At 33.0% G+C, this 12,350-nt stretch overlaps 1 protein-coding gene across 4 annotated transcripts in view; it reads left to right on the plus strand.

Annotated features, from left to right (window-relative positions):
• Positions 1–12,117, plus strand: part of LOC114120146 (uncharacterized) — a 35,216-nt gene extending 23,099 nt beyond the window's left edge. For 3 of the 4 annotated variants that reach the window (XM_050199121.1, XM_050199119.1, XM_050199122.1), the window contains exons 2-7: positions 5,839–5,951; positions 6,991–7,139; positions 7,249–7,495; positions 7,708–7,805; positions 8,783–8,936; positions 10,245–12,117. In XM_050199121.1, coding sequence (XP_050055078.1) covers positions 5,839–5,951; positions 6,991–7,139; positions 7,249–7,495; positions 7,708–7,805; positions 8,783–8,936; positions 10,245–11,570 — 2,087 coding nt within the window. In that variant the 3' untranslated portion in view covers positions 11,571–12,117. Of the gene's footprint in view, positions 1–1,044; positions 1,359–3,868; positions 4,063–5,838; positions 5,952–6,990; positions 7,140–7,248; positions 7,496–7,707; positions 7,806–8,782; positions 8,937–10,244 lie in introns of those variants that run through there. The other variant, XM_050199118.1, reaches the window with a different exon arrangement.
• The last annotated feature ends 233 nt before the right edge of the window (positions 12,118–12,350 follow it).

A 12,350-nucleotide genomic window follows, 5' to 3' on the forward strand; every position in this document is an offset into this window, starting at 1 on the left:
GTATTAGGTTATTTCCAGATATAATAAAAACCATCAAATCTAAAAAATAAATAAAATAATACAAAAATACAAATAGATAGCAATAATATTATACAATCAGGTTCACATTACACGCTATATATAGAAACTAAAGTTGTTTAGGCTATTAATCAACATATGTATTATTATAGATTGTTGGTATTTAATAATTTGAATTGGAACTTTAGTATACGTTTAAACCTACTCGTGAAAAAGATTGGCTTGATTTTAAAGTTCGATTTGTGATAATATTTAATTTTTTTTTTTTTTGACTATTGTTATAATATATATAGGCTTTAAATTCATTAAATTTCTATTTAAAATAATTCGTTGTACATTGAAACTTCGAATTCTTCGAAGAATACTCTTCTAGTTGAAATTATTTCAATTTCACTTTTTTGAGCTTTCGGGGGAATCTATTATTTACTGCTATGTAAAAAAAAAAATAGTAAGCCACTCAACCGCCCCAATAGTGTTCATAATAATATCACAATAATAATATTATACACGTATAATAGTAATCGAATGTTTAGGAAATTTTTTTTTTTTGCTAAGTCGCAGTGTTATAATTTCCAAAGTTTAATATAATTGTACACAGCACAATCTTTATTCAAACCTATTGCAGACTACGTTATCATCTCTTCTACACAATAACATTGTGTGTTTGTTAAATTTTCGTCCATTTTTTAAAAAACGTGTCGAAACGCATGTCGAGCACATTATAATAATATTGTGTGTACGCGCAGAACGCGACTATACGCGACGTACTGTAATATTCTCCTCGTATTATCATTCATTATTATTATAATATTGTTATATATTACGACGACGACGGTGCCGCCGCGGAATGCGATCGACGAAAAATTCCAGTCGCCGGCCGACGATCGCGGTGTGGGTAACCGGTTTGTCCGCGAGTCCGTAGCTTCGGCGGCACTCCAGCGCTCAGGTACTACCTCTCCCGTGCCTAATGAGCACACCTGCGCCGCCGCCAAACTGTCGATCCAGCTACTCGGCGGGCTCTCCCGCGGAACAGTCTTTCGGCGCGTGCACGCCGGCCCGCTCGCGCGACACTCTCCGATATCGATACGTTTTTTTTTTTTTTTAAGACGTGCGACTTTTTTAAACGATCGTCGTCTCGTGATAATAATTTTGTGCGAGCTTTTTTCGTTTTTTTTTTTTGTATTATTCTTCCGAGCTTTCGCGTCGTGTGCAAAAGCTCCGGTCGGTGTGTGAACGATACGTATTTTTCGACTCTGACCATCCGCCGTCCTTATATATCCAGGTCGTATAGTACGAAAAACACGACGCGTAGTTATTCGCTCGGACAAAACGCGGAATGGGTATGACGTTTTTCTACATGCGCGCCGAGATAAGCCGATAATATCTCTGTGAGTTTTTCGGGTCACGCGATTGCATCACGACGACATTACGACATCCAAACTTTGCGGGGGCGCTTTTTTTACCGATACGACGAAATTTCCGTCCAAACCGCTCTTTTGCAGCAGTGTACATGTAGTATTAGGTTACAACACAAAGCCGCCATACTACGTACTGCAGTGTATTTTTTAAGACATTTTACTGGGCGACAAAAAAAAAAAAAATTCTCAAAATAGCAATTGTAGTGTTATAGAATTATTTCATGCTTGCCCGGTTTTTAAAAATAAAGTTGGGGACAAAATATTTTCACTAGGCGACATTCGTGTCGTCTAATTAACTAGTTTAAAAAATGCACTGCTACGTAGTCATTGTCGACGATTAGACACGACGGAAAAATCACTCTATACTATACGACAATATTTTCGTATTCATAGGTATTTTATTTTAACAGTAAAGCGATTTATCAAAAACTTATTTTCAATACGAGATAACTATAAGACGGTACTACCGGCCGATTTCATATTTTCGACTTATTATATAATAATATATGTGTTGGTATTTCGAGTAGGTATCGCTGCAATTAAGTCTTTAGTGTGCACGTCTCATCTTTTATGCGTAATTTATCAACGGGCGATACAAGTTATCCAATCATTGCCGAATATATTATTGTTATTTATTATACTAGTTTATTTTCAAGTATGTATAGGAAGGTGGTATCTATGATTCTTTCAAATTATTTGTCCATATAAGTATAATAATATACATCTATATGTATACACTGTACAGTTACACAGTCAGTATTCACATCATGGGGCGTATCGTGAAGGTTTGACATATTTTAATGTACAAGTGTCATACATTCATGATACACCTGTTTTGATATAATACACACGCGGGGTCGGTCATCGTAAAATATTACTTTTCCTTCACTGATAATTAAATCAATCAATTACCTATCATTTCTCTTTCTAAATTATTATTTGAAATGCAAATGCTTATGTGCCATCCTTTTATAGGCATTATCTAATAGAAATTATATTAGCGTGTATATTACTATTTATACACAATAAATAATTATACTATTTTATAAAACATAAAACTAGTCAATAGGTATAAAAATGTGTAACAGTACTAACTTACTTTAAAATTAAACCAAAACATTTTTTAATATAATAGAATCATTTTTTAAAATAAAATAATAATATTTTAATATATCGAATTCAAAAAGGAAAAATATATTATTTTAATTCAGTACAAAAATAATGAGAGTTTATACTAAAATTTTAAAATTCTCAAATTTTACATCTCCTAAATCACAAATTGTATATCAATTACAGTAAAATAAAGTAAATGTACTGTGAGTTACATATTTAACTAAGTAGTAATAAACTCATTATAAAATCAAAATTTATACTGTAAATAAAATAATAAACTATTACGATTTACCCGTATGACCTAATGGTCTGAGTTAAAAAAAAAACAACAAATTTTTGTTTTTAAATCATTTATACGGAATCATAGCCCGCTGGTATCACTATATTTTATTATATCAAATTTTCTGTGCATAATATACATATTATATATACATCATTATTATACGTACATTTGAATTCTTATTTTTTGTTTTCTTACAAATATTTGCATAGAGCGTATATTATGTAGACTGTTAATACTCTATACATATCTTAATAAATATAACGTTAACTATACAACAAAAGTAAATAACAATTATAACACATTTTATATCTTTATGAATATATGCCTTATTGACTTTATCTACACATTAACTTATTAATGTGATTACATAATATACATAGTATATACCAATGTTTTACTTCCCTATAACGATTGAAACAAATGCAATTACATTTTAAAACAACTACTGTTGCATTAATTTAAAAACTTAAATATTTACTGTACATTGGAAAATTATAAAAAAAAAAGATTTTTATTATTGTGTATAAATAACAATAAACTGAATAAAAGTTTAATATGTTTCTTAAAGAGAACATTAATGTAATTAAATAGTAGACTTAACTAAGTATTCAAAATCATATATTTCTCAAACGTTTCTCATATTAGTTGTACCTAATATTCGTGACTTAAATTTTCATAATTTATTTTATTTTTTTACTTACTCATTAGTTCAAATAGCAGGTCAAACAAATCAAACGTTCATTAAACTCATTTCAATACATTTAAACTTCAAGTTATATATGCACCGATAGACCGACCTCAGAATATTATAAGTACCTATATCTCATACGTATGACACCGTCGATAAACTAATATTAATAATAATTAGTTATTCTTTGAACGCCTTTTGGATGTCTATTGTTCGTTGTGTAACAATATTATTTGTTTATTAGTATGCATAACGTGACGTGAAAAACAAAAACTAAGATTTTTTGCTTAATATACTTAATATTATACATTTATATATCATATACCTATATATGCTTACATTTCATAGGCCACACATTTATAATTCCTAATTGCATGATTATGCACGATTCGAAATAATGCAGAGATGAACGTTTTTTACCTCCTAAAAAATATGCATTAAAATCAAAAACATGGATAAAAATATTACTACTACATCGGATTTAGCTTCTCTGGACTGTTGGGACTATACAATCGAGTTGGAATGTCTTCGAGGTCCACAAGGTATAAACACTATACTAAACACATTTGACAATATATATACATATAAAAGATCATTTGGATCTTATAATATTATTACTTAGACAACATATTTATTACTTTTCAAATAAAAAGAAAAACTTAATTTTTGTGTTCTAATTGCGTATTTACATTAACATCATGATTCGTGAGAGAAAATGTATGATGTTAAAATAACTGTTCAATACACTAAGGTACTTACTAATTATATATTATACCTATGTTATCAATTTCTTATAAATCAATCATAAACTTTTCTTCTCTAAAAAATAGTACTCTTCAAAAATTAAATATACCTAAACGTAATAAATAATTTAATGTTCATTCCTATTTAGGTATGTATTAAATTATAATTATTGGTTTCAGCTGATAGAAGAAAATACAATTTTTTAGAAAGTTATTTTGATTCTAATTTGTTTAGTAAATAATCATTTTTTAATGATAACTAATAAGTAATAAAAAATTGCAATCAATTGGTTACCTCTTGATATAAGTACAATTCGGGTTAATAAATCGTATTTTAAATTAAATCAATCTTGTATATTATTATTACTAATTTATTAATATAGGTAGATACACTTACAATAGTCATATTTTATTACAGCATAAAATATATAATTTCAATAGAAAATTATATGTTGTATTTGTTTCATTACGCATTTAAATAATCATTTTTAATTAAAATAATGCGATGAAATTGGAGCTTTAAGTGATTAAATAATTAGACAATTATAAAATGTATATCAAATCATTGAGTCGAATAGGCAGATTAAACAACTTCTGATAATTAATTGAAAATTAAGTAGTATTTGAACTCAAAAATTGATATAATAATATGGTGAGATATATAATAATAATAATAATATATTAGCTTTGAAGTGTGTATTCATATATATATAGCAATATAAGTAGTTATTATAAGGTACCTTAAATATCATTTCATTTCTATCTTCAATACCTCAATGTCTTTCTAACTTTCAACATAACTATAATTGCGACTGCAGTGTAGGTTTTATGCGTATAAAATATAAACATTTATTTTTGTCGTTATAAATTGGTTGAAAGTGTAGGTATATACCTACATTTATCTCCATAATATATTTTTTGTCCGGTTTTTGATGATTATCAAAAAGCCACAAAACAAAAATAAAGTAACATTTTATGCAATACGAATTACTGCCAAGACCAACCCAGCTGAGTACGTAACATCGTTATAATATATATAGCTTTAACGAAAACCAATTCGTGTGTTCAGTTGTATTACAATCGAGGTTAACCTGGTAGGCTAACCCAGTTAGTAAGCTTTCAATGAAAAAACCAAATCGGAACGAAAATCAAAAAAAAAATTGTTTTCTCCGTTTGATCACGAAGTCTCGCCGAAGAACCTTCCTACCTTCCTTCTATGGAATTGCGACGCTTTCGAAATACCATGTTTAACTACCTTCTTATGTAGGTATTACACTATTACGAACACCGGATGAGATTATTACTCCCGAAGATCACGACCGATCGATATAATTAGAATAAATCTTGGATTTGACAAATCATTTAAGTTAATAAAGAAGCGTTATAGTTGGCACTCGACGTGATAATATAATTATTCTTCGATTTCTAAGTGGAAATCTCGAATTCAAACATGAAATCGTTGTAATTGTTTGCAAAGAATTTATAAAGTGTATTATTATTTATTGTTGTACGTAATATAGTGTAAATTGATTGCTTTCATAACTTATTTATAATCGGTATTACGTCGTGTTGCAGACTTACAGCTAGCTGCTGAACTGGGCAAAACTCTGTTAGAGAGAAATAAAGAATTGGAAACCAACTTAAGGCAACAACAAAATGTCGTGGAAGATCGCAATCAGGAGATCGAGGTAATAGATAATATGATTTAAATATTATAAACCGTAATAATATATGTATACTATGAAAACTACGTGTGTATAATAGCTATGTGAAAAAATCTTAAGTTTCAAAACATGTGGTTTTTTCATATTTTTACAGTAACCTAAAACAGACAATATATACTCGGGTTATTTCTTATTCACAGCACATATACGCACATAGCACGCAAAGAATGCGTTTTGTTTCGGAGTTCAAATTGTGACCACGTCTGGCTACAATATTAATATACGTTAGTTGATAATAAAAATAGATTGCAATGACTTGTCATCCTGTATGCTACTTATTTCGTTCATGACATAAAATAATATTTCATTTCAGTTAATTATACACTTAAACATTCATTTTTGTTACCATATGCAGCGCTTATAGTAATATAAATATATGTATATAACGTACGTATAGCAATAGCATAAGAAAAAGAGCCACATATACATCGATCAATCAGTTTTCTATATTTTGCAATAATTTTATAAACGAATAACTACTATAGTGCTCAAAACCAGAGTTTTTTTCCACTGACATTTACTAATTAATTAAACGTGACTTTACTGATTGTACTGTACTGCAATCGCAGTATAATTATATACAAATAAATAGACGAGATAAAAAAAATAACAGTTCAGACCTTCTGGTTAATATTTTAAATCATCAACGATAATCGTGTTTCGTCTGGTTTTGAAAGACGCCGTAGGCATTATTTTTATATAGCTGTGGGCTGTGGCAATGTTCCAACGATACAACGGACTCTCAGCCAGAGACCTTTCGGCATGAGATCGGGCATGTAGTCACTGGGTGCATTTTTCAGTCTTAATCCTCGCGTGCATCGAAACGATATCGGTGTATAAGGCTTAACAATTATTTTATTACGTGCAACACATACGTTTAGTGCACAAAATGAATTCTATTGAAAATTTGACCGAATGGCCAAACTTTCAAAAAGCCAACGAACAAGCCATTGGTTTGAATTTATACGAACTGGTCGTAACCGACTGTTTAATATGTTGGCAGTATCTCACCAAACAAACGGCCGCTCTGAGAGAAGTGAACGATTCCAGACTGCGAATTTACGAGCAACTGGAAATCAGCATTCAGGATCTAGAGAGAAATAACCAGAGGCTCGTTCAAGAAAACATAAATGACAAAAAACATATAAAAAGGTAATGTAATGCTTTCTGCATATTATAATACCTATCGTTTTATATGTATAGAACACCGATCGGTATTCGATTCAATTTTATTTATTATGTATTATATTATCATACTTAGTTTATACGATACAATCGAAAGTTTGGAAAGTCGTTGCGAAGATTTGCAGAACCTGGTCGACGACATGGGTCATTTAAAAAAAGACGACAGCGTAGTCAGCGAAGGCAGTGGCAGTGGAGGAGCTGTGATCGAAGATCAAGATGAATATGCTAAACTTGCTTCACAATTGGAGCATGCGAAAAATCAAAGAGTCAAGGAACAGAGAAAAGTGTCTGAACTAGAACAAAACGTGTCCTTACTTATACAGGTAAACACTATAAGTCTTTAAGTCGTGAAAGGAATAGTTTATATAGGTAGAATAATAATGATAAATACGATATAAGTATTAAGTATATAACGATTATGAATGTGGTGTTACTGCAATATTATAGTTTACCTATCATCACTGCAGTGCGTTTTACACAATATATTATAATAAATTACATTAGATTTTATAACTTTTTAATTTGTTATTTATAGGAGAACACTAATCTAGAAGAAAAAGTGAGTGTAATGCAAAAAAAAGACGAAGAACTGAAAACGCTCCAAGATCAAATCGTCTATTTAGAAGAAATAAGGTGGGTCTACAGATTGTTTTAAATAAATTAATTATAAAAGACAACAGTGTGTTAAATATAAAATTTTATAAAATGATACGTCAACGAAAACGTCGACAACTATTAATACATTTAAAGTTAGATCGAATAACAAAATATTTTAAGACTATATTATAGGTACTTACCTACGTGAAATGTTTTTTTTTTCAATTAACTATTTTGATTTATAACATTAATTACTATTAAAAAGTACATAAATACATATAATAATAATGCATTTATTTATAAAATAATAAAAACACGTTTTCGCCAATAATATAGGTACAAGTACAGACGGTACAATATTCACCTACCGGGTACTTGCTTATCCTTGAAAAATGGTTTACCTACCTATATTTCTGGGTTCAATACGGAAATAATAAATTAACAATCATATACCTACGCATTACGGGTAAATTTTGGATGAAAGAAGTTAATAATTATTTGATATAAAATAGTTATTAGTTATTATGTTTTATTACATACTAGTGACTAGCAAAATAATTCGATTCTAAATCTTAAACTGTACTATAGGTATATAGATTCAGATTTAAATTTTAAAGATAAAAATTAAAAAGTAAAAAAATATACTAAATTAATTACAATTAATAGTTTTTCAATTTATAACGCTATTTAGTGAAAATTACAAATATTTTCATTTTTATTTTTTTTATATTTTTTTAACTTTTGTAAACAATTTCAAACAAACTATCATGTATTTACATTATACCTTCTAGAAGATTTTTTTTTAAATAATAGAGTAGGTATAACTTAAGTAGGTATAGTATACTAGTATAGTATAGTCTTAATGTTTTAAAAATGTCATTATGCATTATTAGTATCATGTATATAGTATATGGCATATTTATTATTATAATATGTATATCTATGCTCACATTTTAATATATTCAATTATTATTTGAGTGCTTTAAGTTTTATAAAATTGATTTATCTTTTAGGCAAGGAAACCTATGTCGGCGTTGTCAGCGTAGTACTGACCCAAACCTTTTCGATGAGTATTCGGTGTACGATGACGATGATGATACTGATGATATTAGCGCTATAGGATCATATGTCGAAACTCACAAACACGAAGTCTTGCAACAATTACAAGTATGTTTTTATTCTTAAACTGAAAAGAATTAAACGTGATACTCCGATACGGGTGCATTGTTATAAAACATGTTCATCATGTGGAACATAAACGTTTTAAATTACGAGTAGGTACCTACACAATAACTGCAGACTTTGAATGTATCTGCGTTTTATTCCGTGATATTAATATGGTCAGCTTAGATGATCGCGTTTGAGTTTTGTATGCGCAATGTTCTTTAAATCTAAAACATTTATTGTTATAATAATAAACGTAAAGTCGAATTAAAAATAAAATTTAGTCTTATACGTATTAACCGTAAACCATATTATGAGCCATTACTCATTTCAATGTTTAAACGTGAGAAATTCGAACGAAAATCCTTAAGAGAATATTTGGCATTTCGCCTGAAGTAAAACGCCTAACGACGATAATTGTGTTAAATCGAGGTCCGAAGATCCAGACTATTTGACATTTTAAATCGGGTCACGACGTGTTAGACGATTTTAGGTTAATAGTCATAGACCCAATGTGTATATAATATAATAGGCGATAGTATACTGTATTCATACTAGTACTCCGAGAGAAAACTAAAAACAGTCATAACCACCCCCTCCCCGATTAATAAAATACTACTCATTATTAGGATATCGTTTAATAAAGTTCAGTGCCGCCGAGATCAATTTAATGATCAATCAGGCTATAATACCAAACCAATATCATAATATTATACCCTATATATATATTATATGATTATGACTGGAGAAAATGAGTATTATTATGATATAAAATCGTGTCGATTCACCACAAGATAATATGATATAATTACGATATTTATACTTCGCAGGTATTAATATATTGAACTTATTCTAATAATACTTGTACCTCATACTCGTTTAACTCTATAACTAGTCCGTGTAACATGGTTAAAACTGTTTTGCACGGGATGACTTTACTCCCTCGATATTTATACGAAAATTATCAAAATTATAAATCGTTTTGGGAAGAACTTTATCTGGGTCGCAGGGATTTAATTTTCATAACATGACTACAATGTTATAGTTATTGGTTTTCTTCATTTAATTATTAAAAATTACTAGATAAAATTCTTCGATCTATAATGTCGGTACCTAGTTTTCATATGAATAAATATCGAGTAAATTAGTCATCCCGCGCAAAACAGTTTTTAGCTATATATGTTGAGTGTGGCGTCCTCTCGAGCAATATAGACTATATTATATAACTATATTAACTATAAGCACCTTACAATCTATATACAAGTTTAATAACTAATGTATTTTTTATCTGCGATTGCGTTTTCTACAAAGGAGACGTTGGGCGAGAACTATTCGGAGGACAACCCGTACCGGATATTGGTGGACAAATACGAAGCGCTGTTGAAGATCCAACAGAAGCACAACGCGTTCACGCCGATGGTGCCGTCGGCGGCCAACGGCAACAACAACAGCAACAACGCGGGCAACAAGGACCGCGGCGGCATATCGCTGCAAGAGGAGCTGCAGATGTCCGGACAGTTCTCGTCGTTCAACGGGAACGCGTCGGACAGCGACGACAGCAGCGACGACGGCTGTCCGCCGGCCGGCGACCAGGGACGGTCCGCGCCGGGAACCTGCATGACGGGCGGAACCAAGTACTCCGAGACGGAGACGACGTCGTCGTCCGGTTTCTCGGACGAGACGAGCAACAAGTGCACGCAGACCGAGACGTTCTTCACGGGATCGTTCCTGTGCACCATATCGGACGGCGACGACTGCCGGTTCAGCATCTACGACGACGCCAGCCCCGTGGAGAGCCGGTTCCGGAAGACGCCCGAGTACCGTCAGCTGTTCCGCGAGATATTCGCCGTGCTCAAGCGGGCGGCCGAGGCCAAGGACGAGGGCGAGCGACTGCCGCTCCTGCAGGACGACGACCGCGACCGCGGCTACGAGGGCGAGGACGGCCTGGACGGCCTGGACGACGACGCGACCACCGACACGCCCACGTGCGGCCGTTCGTCCGCCTCGGTGGCCGCCACGCCGCGAGTGCCCCCGGCCACGCCGGCGTGCGAGCACAACCCGTTGATGGCCACCATCGAGTCGGAGACGGTCGAACGGCGTCCGACCACGCTTCCACCGCAGCAACAGCAACAGCAGCAGCAACAGCAACAGCAACAGCAACGGGCGGACGGCGACCAACAGCAACAGCTGCAGCGACCGCCGGCCGCCGAACAGCAGCAACCGCAGCAACAGGAGCCGCGCCGTCGCCGCCGGGACATCATCGAGGAACTGGCGGCCACGGTCAAGCACAAGAAACACGTCCGGCACCGGAAGTCGACCGCGGCCAGCCAACAGCAGCCCAGGGACATCAGCCACCTGTTGGAATTCAAGTGGACGGACCAGGTGACGCGCCGGCAGCCCAGGAGCGGCAGTGGCGACAGGCCGCCGTCGTCGCACAGGTCCACGTGGTGCGCCGCCGCCGCCGCCCCGAACGACGGAGCGGAAGCGTCGCCCGCCGCGGCCCAGCCGTACGCCAGCGCCGCGTCGCAGGAAGTGGCCAAGCTCAAGCTGCTGGACAAGTCGTACGCCGAGGTGTTAAGACTGAGGAAAGTTCCGCCGTCGTCGTCCAAAAGGCCGCAATCGCAGTACTTGCATTAGTGTGCGGTCCACGCGATCGTTTGTTAACTCTACGTATTTAAATTTGTTTTTTCAAATCCTTTATTCCTATAATATTATTATAAGCCAATCGTTATGTCGAACAAAAATTAAAAAAAAAAAACAACAATGTAAGACAAGCAAAAGTCTCCCGATCATATTTTGTACGATCCCGTGGGATTTTGATTTTTGATTCCCCCCCCATTATTAATATTATTATTTAAATACTTTTTTTTTTTAATTATTTTTATTATTATTAATGTTGATAATTCACTATCAAGAATCAAGATGTCTTCATTTTGTAACTATGTACCTATATATATATAGTATTAGCGTACCTCCACTGAGATTGTTTCCACCGTTGGTTTTTTTGTATCCATAATATTAATAACGATATTACTTATAACGTTTTTTTTTTTATTCTTTGAGACAATAATATTAAGTTATAATATTATATTGTGATGCATGCGTCATATGAAAGAGATTTGTTTTTTTTTGGTAATATTTATTTACTTAATAGAACTTTAATACAATAATGTTTAATTTTGTTTTTTTTTTAATAATCTTTAAAATGAGAACTATTATTATTATTGTGTGTACATAAATAAGTTTAAAAAGAAAAGTAAGCATATATTGTTTTAAACTTTCATTTCAGTTATTATTTGACAAACCTTTTTTTACACTACAGCCCTAGTTCCGTACATCATTCGTAGGATTACGAATTAAACATGATACAATAAGATTCACACATGACACATTTCAAACAATATTGAAGTGCTAATA

This window comes from Aphis gossypii, chromosome 2 (assembly GCF_020184175.1).
Source record: "Aphis gossypii isolate Hap1 chromosome 2, ASM2018417v2, whole genome shotgun sequence".
NCBI lineage: Eukaryota > Metazoa > Arthropoda > Insecta > Hemiptera > Aphididae > Aphis > Aphis gossypii.